The sequence below is a fragment of the Macaca nemestrina genome, chromosome 10 (genome assembly GCF_043159975.1).
Source record: "Macaca nemestrina isolate mMacNem1 chromosome 10, mMacNem.hap1, whole genome shotgun sequence".
Lineage (NCBI taxonomy): Eukaryota > Metazoa > Chordata > Mammalia > Primates > Cercopithecidae > Macaca > Macaca nemestrina.
In genome coordinates, this window is record NC_092134.1 from 22,652,364 (window position 1) to 22,671,031 (window position 18,668).

At 43.8% G+C, this 18,668-nt stretch overlaps 1 protein-coding gene across 4 annotated transcripts in view; it reads right to left on the minus strand.

Moving 5' to 3' along the window:
• LOC105493416 (tectonic family member 1) overlaps positions 1-18,136 on the minus strand; it is a 37,769-nt gene extending 19,633 nt beyond the window's left edge. For 2 of the 4 annotated variants that reach the window (XM_011761019.3, XM_071071106.1), the window contains exons 1-4: positions 17,849-18,136; positions 12,625-12,745; positions 6,215-6,345; positions 3,496-3,647 (exon numbers count right to left, since the gene is read on the minus strand). In XM_011761019.3, coding sequence (XP_011759321.1) covers positions 3,496-3,647; positions 6,215-6,345; positions 12,625-12,745; positions 17,849-18,068 — 624 coding nt within the window. In that variant the 5' untranslated portion in view covers positions 18,069-18,136. Of the gene's footprint in view, positions 1-3,495; positions 3,648-6,214; positions 6,346-12,624; positions 12,746-17,787 lie in introns of all 4 variants that reach the window. The other 2 variants (XM_011761018.3, XM_071071107.1) reach the window with 2 other exon arrangements.
• Between the last annotated feature and the right edge of the window lie 532 nt (positions 18,137-18,668).

Consider the following 18,668-nt stretch of genomic DNA (forward strand, 5'->3'; position numbering starts at 1 on the left):
GACACAGTGATGAGCAAAAAACAGATGTGGTCCTTGCCCTCAAGAAGCTCACATTTAGTTGTGTCGCCATTTTTTAAAGGATGTGTGTTTGTGTGTGTGCATGTTACTGTATTTGTAGGCTTCTTAGTCATGGAATTCCTCTGGAAGGGTACATGAGACACTGACATAACAGTTTGCCTCTGCAGACAGGAACTAGGTGGCTGGACACAGGGGTGAGAGAATTATTTTTCACTAGCATTAATTATTTAAATAACATATACAGTATACATTAAAATAAAAATCAATTTTTTATGAATCAATTTTATGAAAGAATGCCTTCTTTCCCAAAACTAAACCCCACAAAATTATTTCCCAATCTTCAAAACTCAGATTAATAGCTATTAGGTTTATAGCCAATTTTCTCGAACTTGCAAGTTTATCCAAATGCTTCAGTGCCAGCAGGAGTATGGGAAACATGTCCTTCCACTCACTGGAGCTGGGAGTGTAAAGCACTGCAATTTTTCTGGAGAGCAATCTGGTATCAATATTTAAATTTTCCATTCATTTTACCAAACTAACTCATTTATAGGAATGTATCCTAAGGATTTAATCAGTGAAGTGTACAAAAATGTATGTATATATGAGAATGTTCATTGTGGATAAAAGCAAAAATGGGAAACTGTTAAGAGTGGAACAGCTCAGATACATACACAGAAAAGAATATTTTTGTTTTTGTTTTCCCTGAGATAGAGTCTCGCTCTGTTGCCCAGGCTGGAGTGCAGTGGCATGATCTCAGCTCACTGCAACCTCCGCTTCCTGGGTTCAAGTGATCCTCATGCCTCAGCCTTCCAAGTCGATGGAACTACAGGAACGCGCCAACATGCTCTGCTAATTTTTGTATTTTAGTAGACATGGGGTTTCACTATATCATCCAGGCTGGTGTGGAACTCCTGACCTCAAGTGATTTGCCCGCCTCAGCCTCCCAAAGTGCTGGGATTATAGGCGTGAGCCACCGCGCCAAGAATATTTTGTAAACTGCAGCTCTTGGCTGGGTGCGGTGGCTCACGCGTGTAATCCCAGCACTTTGGGAGGCCGAGGTGAGCAGATCACCTGAGGTCAGGAGTTCAAGACCAGCCTGGCCAACATGGTGAAACCCCGTCTCTACAAAAACACAAAAGTTAGCTGAAGACCAGCCTGGCCAACATGGTGAAACCCTGTCTCTACAAAAATACAAAAATTAGCTGATCATGATGGTGGGTGCCTGCAATCCCAGCTACTTGGGAGGCTGAGGTGGGAGAATCGCTTGAACCTGAGAGGCGGAGGTTGCAGTGAGCCGAGATCACACCACTGCACTCCAGCCTGGGCAACAGAGCAAGACTCTGTCTCAAAAAAAAAAAAAAAAAAAAAAAAGGCCGCAGCAGCAGCTCTATCACTAGTTCTGACAAGTTACTTTCCCGTGCCTAAGTTTTTCTCATCAGGTAAATGGAGACAATGGTGTATCCTTCCCAGAGGGGTGCATGAAGTAATGCCTGAAAAGCTCTTCACAGTGCCAGAACATGAAAAATGCTCAATGGTAAATTTTATATTGACATGGGAAGATGCACATGACTTACCACTGAAAAAGGAATTTTCTAGAACAACATGGATAGCTATAAATCCCACTTCTGTACAACACCATATATACATTATAATAGACATATTTAAAAATCAGCAAGAATACACACCAATCTTTTCAAAGTGATTTGCAGTATGAATTTTAATGGATACAGGGATCTTTCAACTTTTACTTATATGCCTCTATACTTTGAACTTTTAGAACTATTTCTCCACATCCTCTCCAGCACCTATTGTTTCCCGACTTTTTTCATACTTTCCTTTTAAAAAAAGTTAAGGTTCCAAAAAAGTTAAGGTTCATTCAAAGTTAATATGTGTTGCATTTAAAGATGTACTACTGAATAGACATAAAACAGCACACATCTTCCAAAATCCGTAAAACTAAATACAATTTTGAGAAGATGACCAGGTATCCAACTAATCTACTCCATGGTCTCAGCAACGTGCCTCAAGCATTTTGCTACATCTTTTAAGGTTGAGGAGAACAAAGAACTCTGAAGAGACAAAATACAAGTTTATCATAGAATAAACAACCTTAAATCCTCTATTCAGAATTCAAATACTCAGTTTTGTTTTATTTTTATTATTATACTTTAAGTTCTGGGATACATGTGCAGAACGTGCAGGTTTGTTACATAGATATACACATGCCATGGTGGTTTGCTGCACCCATCAACCCATCATCTACATTAGGTATTTCTCCTAATGCTATCCCCTCCCCAAGCCCCCCACCCCCCAACAGACCCCGGTGTGTGATGTTCCCCTCCCTGTGTCCATGTGTTCTCATTGTTCAACTCCCACTTATGAGTGAGAACATGCGGTGTTTTGTTTTCTGTTCCTGTGTTAGTCTGCTGAGAATGATGGTTTCCAGCTTCATCCATGTCCCTGCAAAGGACATGAACTCATCCTTTTTTATGGCTGTTTAGTATTACATGTTGTATATGTGCCACATTTTCTACATCCAGTCTATCATTGATGGGCATTTGGGTTGGTTCCAAGTCTTTGCTATTGTGAATAGTGCTGCAATAAACATACAAGGGCATGTGTCTTTACAGAATGATTTTTAATCCTTTCAGTACATACTCAGTAATGGAATTGCTTGGTCAAATGGTATTTCTGGTTTGAGATCCTTGAGGAATCGCCACACTGTCTTCCACAATGGTTGAACTAATTTACACTCCCACCAACTGTAAAAGTGTTCCTATTTCTCCACATCCTCTCCAGCACCTATTGTTTCCCGACTTTTTAACAATCGTCATTCTAACTGGCGTGAGATGGTATCTCATTGTGGTTTTGATTTGCATTTCTCTAATGACCAGTGATGAGCTTTTTTTCATAGGTTTGTTGGCCGCATAAATGTCTTCTTTTGAAAAGTGTCTGTTCATATCCTTCACCCACTTTTTGATTGGGTCGTTTTTTCCTTGTAAATTTATTTAAGTTCCTTGTAGATTCTGGATATTAGCCCTTTGTCATATGGGTAGACTGCAAAAATTTTTTCCCATTCTGTAGGTCACCTGTTCACTCTGATGATAGTTTCTTTTGCTGTGCAGAAGCTCTTTAGTTTAATTAGATCCCATTTGTCAATTTTGGCTTTTGTTGCCATTGCTTTTGGTTGTTTTACTCATGAAGTCTTTGCCCATGCCTATGTCCTGAATGGTATTGCCTGGGTTTTCTTCTAGGGTTTGTATGGTTTTAGGTCTTACATTTAAGTCTTTAATCCATCTTCAAATATTCAGTTTTAATTTTCATGATCTTTGATTTGTAGGCATGAACATTAAGTTATTTAGTCTGTAATATCAACTCTGTCTCAGCGAAGACAGTTTTGCTGGTAACCTGAAAATTAACTTACAAGGACAAGACATTTGTGATGGGATGAAAAGAATCAATCAAGTTCAGGCTCACCTTATATTTAGCAGTAGTAGGAATATCCAGTTTGGTTGTGAAGGAAATATCTGATTCAGCATTCAATGTAAAACCATCAGATGTTTTCATCAATGTATCAAAATTATTTTCATCAGGTACTTCTGGATTAATAAAGGATAATGCAGGCTTATCTGTTTTTTTTAAAAAAAAAAACAGTATTTTAAATCGGTATAAAATATATGTATAGTATGTATGATATATATAAAGGTTTTGGAAACAGTTTTTAATAGCATTAAGGCTGATGTAAAAAACAAATAGTGTCTTGGCTGGGCACATTGGCTCACACCTGTAATCTCAGCACTTTGGGAGGCCAAGGTGGGCGGATCGCCTGAGGTCAGGAGTTTGAGACCAGCCTGGCCAAATGGTGAAACCTTGTCTCTACTAAAAATACAAAGATTAGCCAGGCATGGTGGTGCACAACTGTAATCCCAGCTACTCAGGAGGCTGAGGCAGGAGAATCACTGAAACCCAGGAGGCAGAGGTTGCAGTGAGCTGAGATGGCGCCACTGTACTCCAGCCTGGGCGACAGAGCAGGACTCCATCTCAAAAAAAAAAAAAAAGTGTCTTTTTCCATATTCACTTCTCCCAGGAATTTTTAAAGCTTATTCAATAAACAGGACCTCCAGACTCAGCCTGCTTCTTCTAATAATGGGGAAGTAATAGTTGATAGCATCTACAAGTGAACAGCACAACAGAAGCCGATAATAATCTGTCTATTTCTCTAGCCCATGGACTGATGAGTCTGCTGTATCAACCTGTAAGGAGAAGCTCTCTCCGGATGCCTGTGGGAATGAAAGAATCCGATTTCTACTCTCACACAGCCACTGTGAAAGTCCTGGAGAAAAATGTGCTGTGTACAGAAGAGAGAGAAGGGAGCAGGCTGGCATGTTCACTGGGCTGGTGTTACAACAGAGAACCTGAGTCACTGGCCAGTTATCACTTCAGACTACAAACCACACAGAGCATCTGTCTGTTCAATCACAAGAGAATAAAACCAAAATCTGTAAAGATATTCTGAAAATATGACAGAGTTTAATTGACAAATAAAAGCATAAATGTGTCTCTGATCTTTGATATCCTGATAACATTTTACATGCACTTGTACTTTGGATCTAGAAATATATTTGAGCTAAATGCTCAGATAAAAATAAAGATCCTGTTTTCATGCAAATATTCTTAGTAAAAATAAAAGAAAAAAAGGAAATAGAAACCACAGGTAATGTTCAAAGCTGAGCCTGATTTTCAACCATTAAACCAGGAGGAAATAAAGTTAAAAAAACACATGTAGGCCGGGCGCGGTGGCTCAAGCCTGTAATCCCAGCACTTTGGGAGGCCGAGACGGGCGGATCACGAGGTCAGGAGATCGAGACCATCCTGGCTAACACGGTGAAACCCCGTCTCTACTAAAAAATACAAAAATCTAGCCGGGCGAGGTGGCGGGCGCCTGTAGTCCCAGCTGCTCGGGAGGCTGAGGCAGGAGAATGGCGTAAACCCGGGAGGCGGAGCTTGCAGTGAGCTGAGATCCGGCCACTGCAGTCCAGCCTGGGCAACAGAGCAAGACTCCGTCTCAAAAAAAAAAAAACAAAAAAAACACATGTATATATAGAAACCTAGATTCCTATGTATGTCTGCATATTATAAACACCTTTGAGATAAGTATAAGGTTTCAAAAGACAACTACACAAACATAATTACTTTTAAAGAAAATGTGCATGCCCACAGGTCTATAAAGTTACTTCCTATTACCTGTGAAATGGTCTCTAAAGAGATACACTATACATATAGCAAAACATAGAATAATTGCTTTAAATCTAACTGAGGGTTGGACGAGGCAGTTCACACCTGTAATCTCAGCATTTTGAGAGGTCGAGGCAGGAGAATCATTTAACGACAGGAGTTTGAGACTAGCCTGGCCAACATGGTGAAACCCTATCTCTAGTGAAAATAAAAAATTAGCTGGGTGTGGTGGCAGGTGCCTGTAATCTCAGCTACTCGGGAGGCTGAGGCAGGAGAATCACTTGAACCCGGGAGGCAGAGGTTGCAGTGAGCTGAGATCGTGCCACTGCATTCCAGCCTGAGTGACAGAGTAAGACTCTGTCTCAAAAAAAAAAAAAAGAAAAAAAAAAAGGGGGCTGGATGCGGTGGCTCACGCCTGTAATCCCAGCACTTTGGGAGGCCGAGGTGGGCAGATCACCTGAGGTCGGGAGTTCGAGACCAGCCTGACCAACATGGAGAAACTCCAACTCTACTAAAAATACAAAACTGGCTGGGCATGGTGGTCCATGCCTGTAATCCCAGCTACTTGGGAGGCTGAGGCAAGAGACTTGCTTGAACCCAAGAGGCTGGGGTTGTGGTGAGCTGAGATCGAGCCATTGCACTCCAGCCTGGGCAACAAGAGTGAAACTCCGTCTCAAAACAAACAAACAAACAAAAGAAACCACAAAAATTAGCCAGGCGTGGTGGCAGGCACCTGTAATCCCAGCTACTCAGTAGGCTGAGGCAGGAGAATCACTTGAATCTGGGAGGTAGAGGTTGCAGTGAGCTGAGATTGTGCTACTGCACTCTAGCCTAGATGACAGAGCAAGACTCTGTCTCAAAAAAATAATAATCATAATCATACAATAAATCTGACATTTTTCCATAACTTTGAGAAAAAATTTCCAGAGTTTCACAAAACATATCAATGTCAAATACTTACAGTTTGTAATATGAATGCAGAAAATAGATGGACTAATCTGTTCAACAAGTTTAAATACTCTTTGAGGTGGGTTTGCTGTAAAATTCAATGAATACATGACTGCTTTTTGACTACAAAACTGGCTGTCACCCCTGAAAATTAAAAAAATAATAATACGAAGTTACAAGACATAAGCACACAATCTCAGCAAGATTATTTAAAAACTGTCAGATGCTTGTACTATACTATGTTAACAGTTATGTGGAGGATATTTATGAAAGCATGACATTAGAATTGAATCCGGCAGGGCACGGTGGCTCACACCTGTAATCCCAGCACTTTGGGGGGCCGAGGTGGGCGGATCACAAGATCAGGAGATTGAGACAAGCCTGACCAAGATGGTAAAACCCCATCTCTACTAAAAATACAAAAATTAGCCGGGCATGGTGGCGTGTGCCTGTAATCCCAGCTACTACGGAGGCTGAGGCACGAACATCGTTTGAACCAAAAGGGCGGAGGTTGCAGTGAGCCGAGATCACGCCACTGCACTCCGGCCTGGCAACACAGTGATACTTCATCTCAAAAAAAAAAAAAAATTGGATCTTTTTTTTGAGATGTAGTCTCACTCTCCCAGGCTGGAGTGCAGTGGCACGATCTCAGCTCACTGCAAACTCTGCATCCCAGGTTCAAGTGATTCTCCTGCCTCAGCCTCCCAAGTAGTTGGGACTACAGGTGTGCACTACCACGCCTGGCTGATTTTTGTATTTTCATTAGAGACAGGGTTTCACCATGTTGGCCAGGCTGGTCTCAAACTCCTTACCTCAGATGATCCACCTGCCTCAGCCTCCCGAAGTGCTGGGATTACAGGGATTAGTCACCACACCCGGCTGAATCCATTTTTATTTAGTTTATTCTGTGTTAAAATATTTTGCATTGGCCGGGCACGGTGGCTCACATCTGTAATCCCAGCACTTTGGGAGGCCGAGGCAGGTGGATCACGAGGTCAAGGGATCGAGACCAGCCTGGCAAACACAGTGAAACCCCGTCTCCATTAAAAATACAAAACATTAGCTGGGCATGGTGGTGGGCGCCTGTAGTCCCAGCTACTCGGGAGGCTGAGGCAGGAGAATGGCATGAATCCGGGAGGTGGAGCTTGCAGTGAGCCAAGATCGTGCCACTGTACTCTAGCCTGGGTGACAGAGCAAGACTCCACCTCAAAAAAAAAAAAAAATTTTTGCATTTGGGCCAAGCACAGTAGCATGCACCTATATTACCAACTACTCAGGAGGTTAAGATGGGAGGATCACTTGAGGTCAGGAGTTCGAGGCCAGTCTGGCAACACACTGAGACCCTGATCTCTTTTAAAAAAAAAAAAAAGTTTGGCATTTAAAACTTTTTCCTCTAACAGAAAAAAAAAAAAAAATTGAGACAAGTAGAATAGCTTTTAAGGAAATCTTGTCAAGAAATGTAGATCAGGGTATAATTTTTATGTCAATGAACCTTATAAACTCTGATAGCATCAATTAGATAAAATTTTGCAGACCTTCAGATTGTTTAAAAGTACCCAGAACAGATCCAAATTCCTTGTCTTTAGAATAAAGCTGTCTTCAAAGGACTGTGAGAATAAGAAAATGTGGAGTCATCTGGAAGGTTTAATGCTTAGAAGTTATGGTACAGGGGCAGGCACAGTGTGGCTCATGCCTGTAATCCCAGCACTTTGGGAGGCCGAGGCGGGTGGACCACCTGAGATCAGTCATCTGGAAGGTTTAATGCTTACAAGTTATGGTACAGGGCCAGGCACAGTGGATCATGCCTATAATCCCGGAACTTTGGGAGGCTGAGGCCAGCGGATCACCTCAGGTCTGGCCTGGCCAACATGGCGAAACCCTGTCTCTACTAAAAATACAAAAATTAGCCAGGCGTGGTGGCATGCAGAGACTGAGGCAGGAGTATTGCTTGAGCCTGGGAGGTTGCAGTGAGCCAAGATCATGCCACTACACTCCAGCCTGGGCGACACAGTGAGACTCTGTCTCAAAAAAAAAAAAAAAAAGGAAGTTGTAAGTCTTCAACCAATCCCAGATTTGACAAACCCCAATCAATTTGCTATAGATATGGATATGGTACAGGCCAAGCACCATGGCTCATGCCTCTAATCCCAGCATTTTGGGAGGCTGAGGAGGATCACTTGAGGCCAGGAATTCAAGACCAGCCTGGGCAACACAGACCCCTATCTCTACAAAATCAAAGAAAAAATTAGCCCAGCATGCTGGCAGATGCTCATAGTTCTAACTACTTGGGAGCCTGAGGTAGGAGGACTTGAGCCCAGGAGGAAGGTTACAGTGAACTATGATCGTGTCACTGCACTCCAGCCTGGGTGACAGAGCAAGACCTGTCTCAAAAAAATATAGAGGCTGGGCACAGTGACTTACGCCTACCATGCCAGTACTTTGAGAAGGCCACGGCAGGAGGATCACTTGAAGCCAGGAGCTCAAGACCAGCCTGGGCAACAAAGTGAGACCTTGTCTCTACAAAAAAAAAAAAAAAAATAGTTAGCTGGACAGATAGATAATGGTATAGAGACAAAGTCATAACAAAAATGGGACCATATTCTACATACTGTTTTAAGGCTTTTCTCACTTAATATATAATGCCTAATATGCACTTGCAATATTATACTAAGTGGCTTCATTGTATACCAGCCTATTAATACCCCAATTTGTTCAACCAATTCTCTACTGTTGGTTTAGGTTTCTAATTTTCCCCAATTATATGTAATGCTATAATGACATCCTTATACATATATCTTTATGAGTATCTCCAGGTGTTTCCTTAGGATATGTTTCCTGAAGTGGAACTGCTAAGCCAAAAGGCAGGTAACATTATTTAAGGCTTCTGAGACACACTCCCAGATTGCCCTCTAGAAGTGCACAATATACATTCTCACGAACACTGTAGTAAGAGTGCCTATTTCCCTGTACTCTTGCCAAGACTGGATATTATCATTCAGTTTTTACTGGGCCTTAAAGGATAAGTAGAAATCAGACAGACAGTAGGAATGGGAAGCAAATCCAAGTGCAAGAACAGCAATGGCCAAGGCTGGGTAATGACTCATGGTCTTTGGGAAACTCTGAGTACCGAGGTTGGACTGGAGTGGATTCAAGATGGCTGGTAGCAGGCAACAGGCTCTGAAAGAAGGTGGGAATCAATCTGAATCCAGGTTAAGAAGCCTATAGATAATGATAACTTCTGAAGGTCTTTTAGTGAGCGCCTGACAGGATGAGGTGTGAGCTCATAAAGTAGGAGCAGGGATGGACGACCATAAGGGCTAGAGTGATGGAAGGCTCCACAGAATGGGACTCCTTACTCCCCTCCAGTCAACCACCTCCCCAATCCTGCGCAGTATTTCAGTATCATCATCAGATCTAGATACTTCTCTCTAGCCCCACTGTCACAGCTTTTGGGGAAGGTGGGGAGGGAAACCGTTAATCCACATCTGCAATAGCTTTTTACTTGGTTCTCTGCCATCAGGCTTGGCCTTGTGATCCACTGCACATGCTGCTGCAGAATTACAGAAGATGTGAATCTGATCCTCTTAACAACCCAGGCCCTGTGGACTTCAGGACAGAGTCCAAACCCCTCAGCATACACACAAGGCCCCTGGGGACCTGACCCCTGATCTCTTTGCTGTACTCCTCTCACCCCACCCCTCTCTGGCCACACTGAGTTACCTGCAGTTAAGCAGGCCATCCTGCATCCCCCATCTCTGCCCATGCAGCTCCCTCTGCCTGGAATGCCCTTCTCCTCGGTCCATGCTGACCATCTTCCACGTGTCCTTCAGGACCCAGCTCAGCTCCTGTCTTCTGGGGAGCATTTCTTAGTGAGGCTGAGTTAGATGCCATTCCTCTGCCTTCTCATCGTGCTTGATGTAGAAACTGCCATCCACTCTTCTATCTCCCTTACTCAATGGTAAGTTCTTTGAAGGCAGGAGAGTGCCTAACTCATCTTTACGTCCCTGGTGCTGGCATCAGGAGGTGCTCAAGAAAGGTTGGGAGAAAGAAAAGACTGCTGAGACATGAAAAGTGAAAGGAAGAGGCAGGGGTCAGGGGAGCCTCCAGGTTTCTGGCCTGGTGTCTGCCTAAAAGACTAATGGTAGAGGAAGTCAAAAAGGGACACTAGGAAATCAGTTAGAGATGGAGAGGAGAAATTCATTCATCCATTCAACTCATTATTATTATTATTATTATTATTATTATTATTATTTTGACAGAGTTTCATTCTTGTTGCCCAGGCTAGAGTGCAATGGCGCAATCTTGGCTCCTGCAACCTCTGCCTCCCAGGTTCAAGCGATTCTCCCACCTCAGCCTCTGAGTAGCTGGGATTACAGGCACCCATCACCACACCCAGCTAATTTTTGTATTTTTAGTAAAGACGGGGTTTCACCGCCTTGGCCAGGCTGGTCTCGAACTCCTGACCTCAAGTGATCCACACACCTCCGTCTCCCAAAGAGCTGGGATTACAGGCATGAAACACCGTGCCCAGCCAATTCAACTCATTCTTAATGAGGGCCCACTACGTGGCAGGAGCTCTACTAGGCACTAATGGTTCAGAAGTAAAGAGATCCTCCAGGCGGGGCGCGGTGGCTCACACCTGTAATCCCAGCACTTTGGGAGGCCGAGGTGGGCGGATCACGAGGTCAGGAGTTCGAGAACATCCTAACACGGTGAAATCCTGTCTCAACTAAAAATACAAAAAATTAGCTGGGCGTGGTGGCACACGCCTGTAGTCCCAGCTCCCCAGGAGGCTGAGGCAGGAAAATTGCTTGAACCCGGGAGGTGGAGGTTGCAGTGAGCCAAGATGGAGCCCCTGCCCTCCAGCCTGGGCAACAAAGCAGCTTGTCTCAAAAAAAAAAAAAAAAATAGCCCCAAGTTGGAGCAAAAATCTCACTTTCAGGATCCTGTATTTACTAAGGGAGGAAAACAGAATGATTTTCAACAAATACTGAAACATGCTACAGGCCAGGTAGCCAGAAAATTAATCTGACTACATTGCCCTGTTCTCTGAGCATTTTTACAATACTAGAAATAGGCTCAAAATCCCATTAGTCAATAAAATAGTTTCCCACAGGAAAAACCCAATGTACCTCTTAAAAGGTTCACCTATCAAATATCAATTGCTAAAACTTGCTATAAGGCTAAATTTAAATTAGCTATCTCTGAATACTAAGTTGGTCCCATCCTGAATTAATGAGCCTCTTCTAAGTGTTGCTAGTTTTTCAAAAAGCCTTGAAGCTAGGCGCGTTGGCTTACGTCTGAAATCCCAGCACTTTGGGAGGCCAAGGCGGGCGGATCACCTGAGGTCAGCAGTTCGAGACCAGACTGACCAATATGGTGAAACCCCGGCTCTACTAAAAATATGCCAGGTATTGTGGCGTGCACCTATGGTCCCAGCTGCTCGGGAGGCTGAGAAAGGAGAACTGCTTGAAGCCAGGAGGCAGAGGTTGCAGTGAGCCACTATCGCACCACTGCACTCCACTCTGGGCGACAGAGCGAGACTCCACCTCATTAAAAAAAAAAAAAAAAGGCTTGAAATCTCAATTATAAGAGATCATTCAGAACAGATTATTTCTTTACCTTATAATCAGCTGGGAATGTCATTTTTCATTGTTCTATACAATGCGAACTGTGAGAATTCCTGGTAGATTTACATATCAGAAAAGTACAAAAGATTTCTTATCTAATTTTTTGTTACAAGTACTATGTCCACAACAAAAGCTGTGAAATTAAACTGCACTTTTCACCCTAGGCTATACTAATTCACTGATACAAAAAATGTGACCACTGTCTGTTTACAACTCAAATTGAAATGTGATTCAATCTCTAAACAAAGAGGTTTCATTACATTCTTTTAATGTACATTCTCTCTTCTCTTTTGCCCGCACAGTCACCTGGTTGAATGCAGATAAGGGACAGCTACTTTTTTTTTTTGAGACGAGTCTCACTCTGTCGCCCAGGCTGGAGTGCAGTGGCGAGATCTCCGCTCACTGCAAGCTCCGCCTCCCGGGTTCACACCATTCTCCTGCCTCAGCCTCCCCAGTAGCTGGGACAGGTGCCCGCCACCACGCCTGGCTAATTTGTTTGGATTTTTAGTAGAGACGGGGTTTCACTGTGATAGCCAGAATGGTCTCAATCTCCTGATCTGGTGATCCACCCACCTCAGCCTCCCAAAAGTGCTGGGATTACAGTGTGAGCCACCGCACCTGGCCAGGGACAGCTACTTTTTTACATATTTGTTTGGATAGTATGGCTTCAGAACGATGCAAAACACCGGAAATCAGGTTTGGGTTTTTAAGCCTGGGAAAGTTTTCCCTTTCCCCAAATTGTATTATCCTGGTCAAATTTTATCAAAATTGCATGTGTCATACGTAAACTTACGTGACAACTGGAACTGAGCAGGCAGAAAAGACACTGAAATCCACAGAGCTGCAGTCAGGATCACAGCAGCAGTTGACGTCACACTGTGCTGGGGACAAGTCACAGACACACAGAGCAGCAACTGCACAAAAAAGAGGGGTAGGATCCAGAGCATCACCATCAGCAGGTGGTGACTGCCCCCTGCCACCACAGTGTACCATAAGTCAATTTCATACAAAGGGTCCATTTTATTTTTCCTATTGCATTTTGGGGGAAATTTGTGAAGTGGAAATGAGTCAGTTTGAGCATTCCACAATTAGAGGTTTCCCCAAAGTTGCTAATGATCTGACTCGCTTGGAAAGTTCTGTTAGTGCTTTGCCTACAGAGATGCTGATTTGGTAAGCTGAATACGAAACCCAGGCATTTGCAGCTTTCAGAAACTTTCCAGGTGATACTTATAATTAGACAAGTTTAAGAACCAGCACGCCTAAACCATTTGCCTGACCATAGAACCACCAGTTTAAAACTCCAAAGTCCTTAAGCCCCTTCTCTGGAGATTACGAGTCAGAGGAAGGGCCCACTTAAACCTTCAGGAAAGAGGTTTTTCAACCTTGCCCCTCTCTTCATGTATAACCTGCTGCTTTAAAGCTGAACTCATATTCACAGATTCTTGGCCAAGAATCATAACGGCTCAGGTGCTCAGAATGTCTTTGGTGATTTAGACAATAAGGTTTGAGGGCAGGGTAGGAATCTCCCCCACGTCACAACTTTTATTTTATTTTATTTTTAAAGGAGTTTCAGCTCTTGTTGCCCAGGCTGGAGTGCAATGGTGCAGTCTTGGCTCACTACAACCTCCGCCTCCTGGGTTCAAGCTATTCTCCTGCCTCAGCCTCCTGAGTAGCTGGGATTACAGGCATGCACTACCATGCCCGGCTTTTTTTTTTTTTTTTTTTTTGTATTTTTAGTAGAGATGGGGTTTCACCATGTTGGCCAGGCTGGTCTCGAACTCCTGACCTCAAGTGATCCACTGGCCTCAGCTGCCCAAAGTGCTGGGATTACAGGCGTGAGCCACCGCTCCTGGCCAACTTTTAATTATTAATAAGGATGATTTTTCTTTGCCGCTTTGTAACAAAAATGATTATCTGGATTTTCAATTCTCTATTTTATTCTGTCAAATAAGGAAGAGAAAACCCTTTTAAAAAAATAGAGAATGAATTTATGGTTGCAATTATTGCTGGAAGGGAAGAAGTAAGATCAACCTTCAATCATATCTGTAATGTTTTCTTTTTCAAAAGAAGATTTCAAGGCCAGGCATGGTGGCTTACACCTGTAATTCCAGCACTCTGGGAGGCGGGCAGATCACTTGAGGTCAGGAGTTTGAGACTACCCTGGCCAACATGGTTAAACCCTGTCTGTCTTAAAAATACAAAAATTAGCCAGGCATGGTGGTGGGCACCTGTAATCCCAGCTACTCAGGGAGGCTGAGGCAGGAGAATCACTTGAACCCAAAAGGCAGAGGTTACAGTAAACTGAGATCACACCACTGCACTCCAGCCTGGATGACAGAGTGAGACTCCATCTTAAAAAAAAAAAAAAAAAGAAACTCAAGCCAAAAAACAAAAATAACGAAAAAGGAATCTGAAGCAAATGCTGCTAGTGTCCACCCAACATTCTTTTTTGTACATATGAATTATTTCACGATAAAAAGGAGCTTTAGAAAAATGTACCCCAGAGCAGCCAGACACAGTCTCAACCTCAGGAGGTTGAGACCAGCCTGGCCAATATGGTAAAACCCCATCTCTACCGAAAATACAAAAATTAGCCAGGCATGGTGGCATACACCTGTAGTCCCAGCTACTCAGGAGGCTGAGGCAGAAGAATCACCTGAACTCAGGAGGCAGAGGTTGCAGTGAGCCGAGATCGTGCCACTGCACTCCAGCCTGGGCGACAGAGCAAGACTCCATCCCCTCCCCAAAAAAAAAAAAAGAAAGAAAAAAGAAAAGAAAAGAAAAATATATCCCATAGCTCACGCCTGTAATCCTAGCATTCTGGAAGGCTGAAAAGGGTGGATCCCCTGAGGTTAGGAGTTCGAGACCAGCCTGGCCAACATGGTAAAACTCCATCTCTACTAAAAATACCAAAAAAATTAGGCATGGTGGCGCACAGCTGTAATCCCAACTACTTGGGAGGCTGAGACAGGAGAATTGCTTGAACCTGGGAGGTGGAGGTTGCAGTGAGCTGAGACTGCGCCACTGCACTCCAGCCTGGGTGATAAAAAAAAAAGAAAAGTACCCCATAAAAGGTATAATGCACTCTGGAAAAAAATGTGTGAGGTGAAGGGGAAGGTTTTGTTAATACACGATAATTTCTTAGTCTAAGACACAAAAGCTTTCCCCCTAAAGTTTAGAGTGCTTCTAATTGAGAACTCTTCTATGTGCTTAGTAAAATGATACAACTTATGCATGCTAATGTAAAAAATAAAAAGTGCTTTAGGTTCCCTGTATGTTTAAAATTACAATCTTGCTTTGTTTTCAAAACTTAAAGCCCTTGTAGGTAGCTATAAGACTACTAAGGACGAAGCAATAGTGTTTAATAACTCCACTTAGGAAAAAGGTTTCTACCCAGGATGCAAGTGCACTTAATCATCCAACAAGTAGCTGTTGAGCCCCATCAGGTCCAAGAAGCACTCAGCTGCTCTTGCTTCCTATAGCATCTGCACACCTGGCTTGTAGAGCAGGGTACTAATGAACAGAGCCCAGATTCAAGATGAAGGGTTATCACTCTTCTCCACCAACACTGCCTGCAAGCCACCTGCAATGTTCCATCCAGTTCTCCACTCAGAGTCAGCCTCCTGCTCTAATATCTATAAGTTGTGTGTTCTAAAATTAGGCAAATAATTTACCCACCTGAAAAATGGGGATAACAGTACCCTCATGAGGTTGTAAGGATTAAATGAGATACATCATAGGTGAAATGCTTAGCACAGTGCTAAGTGAACAGTTAACAAATGAGTTATTACTGTCACAAGTCTTGAGAGGTCCTTTAAAAAAGTGAAGACAGGCGACAGGCAGAGTGCGGTGGCTCATGCCTGTATGGAGGCACTATGGGAGGCCTAGGTGGGCAATCACTTGAGGCCAGGAGTTCGAGACCAGCCTGAGCAACATGGCAAAACCCCATCTCTACAAAAAATTAGCCAGGTGTGGTGGCATGCACCTGTAGTTCCAGCTACCCAGGAGTCTGAGGTGGGAAGATCACCTGAGCCTAGGAGGTCGAGGCTGCAGTGAGCTGTGATCATGCTACTACACTCCAGCCTGAGTGACAGAGTGAGACCCTGTATCCAAAAAAAAAATAAAATGTGGGGACAAGTACAAATTCATCCCCGATAATGGAAAAACAGCCTTGAACACATGCTATAATAATGATGTTTCAAGCATAGCTTTATTTTGGAGAGAAAATGCATTAACAGATGGAGTACTTACATGAATAAAAGACAATCCAGTCCAAAAACTACTTAGAGTTTCAGACATTGAATACTTGGCTTCATTCTGTCCCAGTTTGTCACTGATTTAACTTCCCTACTAATTCATCAAATCAACAATTTAAATATAAAACAGAGCTCTGTTTATATATTAAAATAGCAAATATATTTCTCTGTAGTTTTTCTTTCAGATTACTCATAATTCAGAAAGAGCTTTTTGGAGAAATCAAGGTTCAGTAACTGAAGTTAAGTTCTAGAGTTCAAGATACCAGCTGATGACTTTTTTACCTACTAATACTGAGTCTTAATCAATCTGAGAAAAGATCTTCTTAAGAAGGGATCGTCCAGGCACAGTTGTTTACACCTGTAATCCCAGCACTTTGGAAGGCCAAGGTGGATCACTTGAGCCCAGGAGTTTGAGATCAGCCTGAACAACTTAGCGAGATCTCATCTCTACTAAAAATTAAAAAAATTAAAAAGCAAGCTGGGGGAGCACACCTGTGGATCCAGCTACTCTGAAGGCTGAGGCAAAAGGATCCCTTAAGCCCAGTAGATTGAGACTTAAGTGAGATATAATCATGCCACTGCACTCCAGCCTAGGTAACAGAGTGAGACCTCGCCTCAAAAAAAAAAAAAAAAAAAAAAAAAAAAGACTGAAAAAAAGATTTAAAGTACTGCATACCTATTGGGGTTACTCTCAATCCACACAACTGGAAAATTTTAAAAACTTTGAGATCATGAACCACTTTAAGAATCGGCTGCTATGAACTCTCATCTCAGGAAAAGGCATATTCACAAAGTTTTGCACTCAATCTTAGAGGGTCACAGTCATTCTCTGAAGTCATCCACGTCAATTTTTTTTTTTTTTTTTTTTTTTTTGAGACAGTCTTGCTCTGTCGCCCAGTCTGGAGTGCAGTGGTAATTACGGCAACCTCTGCCTCCTAGGTTCAAGCTATTCTCCTGCCTCAGCCTCCCGAGTAACTGGGATTACAGGCATGCACCACCATGCCCGGCTAATTTTTCTATTTTTAGTAGAGACTGGGTTTCGCCATGTTGACCAGGCAGATCTTGAACTCCTACCTCAAGCAATCCACCCGACTTGGCCTCCCAAAGTGCTGGGATTACAGGCGTGAGCCACGGCGCCAGCCAAACGTCAAATTAGATTATAAAATATTTCCACTAAATGTGTAATTCTAGAATTAGACAATCATTTTCTGAAAAAAAAAAATGTTAATTATCCCTAAATATGACTCCTAAGAAGTGAGCATAACCCCTCCTTCCATGGCTTCCCACCTCCAATTCAACACAGGAGGAATCCTGGGTTTTTAGAATTCAGGTCAACAGACAAGCGTCTTAACCTAGTCACATTTAGTAAGATAGACCTTTGGCCTCTCTTTAAGTGAAAGTTCCATGCAGCCTAGGCACCAATTTCCACCATTGTCTCGACTTAATTTCGTCTTGGGCTGCAAGGATTCATTCATTATTGCTCTTTGCCTTACTGTTGTCTGGGATCACTTCAAGTATTTTCAAAGGTCTGATACTGTACCACTTAAACTCTCTGAGACCCGGTTTTCTCATTTACATGACAGTGATAGTAAGAGCTACCTCTCAGGGTTATTGTTTAAAGAACGGACGTTTATGGAACACTTAGTGTCTGCACACAGTAAGTGCTCAATAAGCGTTAGCTATCATTATTACGTCCTCACCCGGGCTGCCCCCTTGAGGTTGGATCCCTGTGGACCACAGGAGCTGGCACATAGTACCCACCGTCCGTGACTGGGGTAGGCCTGGGGCCGGAGGAGGACCCTGGTGCTCTAGGAGTACCAGGGGGCCTGGTCGACGGGAAAGGTCCGAAAGTCGCCAGGGCTGCCTCGGTGGAGTTGAGGCCCTCTGTCGTCACCGCCGGGGTGGCCTCGGTCTGGGCGCTCACTGAGGCCCAGCAGCTCAGGAGTACCACCAAGAGCGGCGGGAGGCCTCGCGGCCTCATCTTCCAGCGGGTCCCAACTACGCCCGCGCCAGGGACCGCGCGTTGCCCGGCAACCGCTACACCCAGGCGCGAGGCATCACGGGAAGCGGCTTGCTAAGCCGCGAGAAGCTGCCGGAGACTGACGGGGGCGAAGCCTGGATGAGGCAGGGGGCGGATCCTGGATGAGGCCAGAGGGCGGAGCCTGGGTGAGGCAGCGATGGCAGGCACTAGGGCGAGCACTAGTGAGCGGCTGTGAAGCTGGCATAAACGAGAGGCGTGTAAATCCCAGCTGTGGTTCCCAACCGGTCTGCGGCGCTTACTTAAAAAATGTGGATTTTCTGTAGTTCCAGCTACTCGGGAGACTGAGGCAGGAGAATCGCTTGAACCCAGGAGGTGGAGGCTACAGTGAGCCGTGAGCGTGCCACTGCACTCCAGCCTGGGCGACAGTGCGAGACTCTGTCTCAACCAAAAAAAAAAAAAAAAAAAAAAAGACGGATTTCCAGGTACCACCTCAGGAGATCCTGAGTCAGTAAGTCTAGGACAGGACCCAGGAATCAGTTTTTGGGGGATTTTTTTGAGACAGGGTCTCACTCGACATGTCGCCCAGGCTGGAGTGCAGTG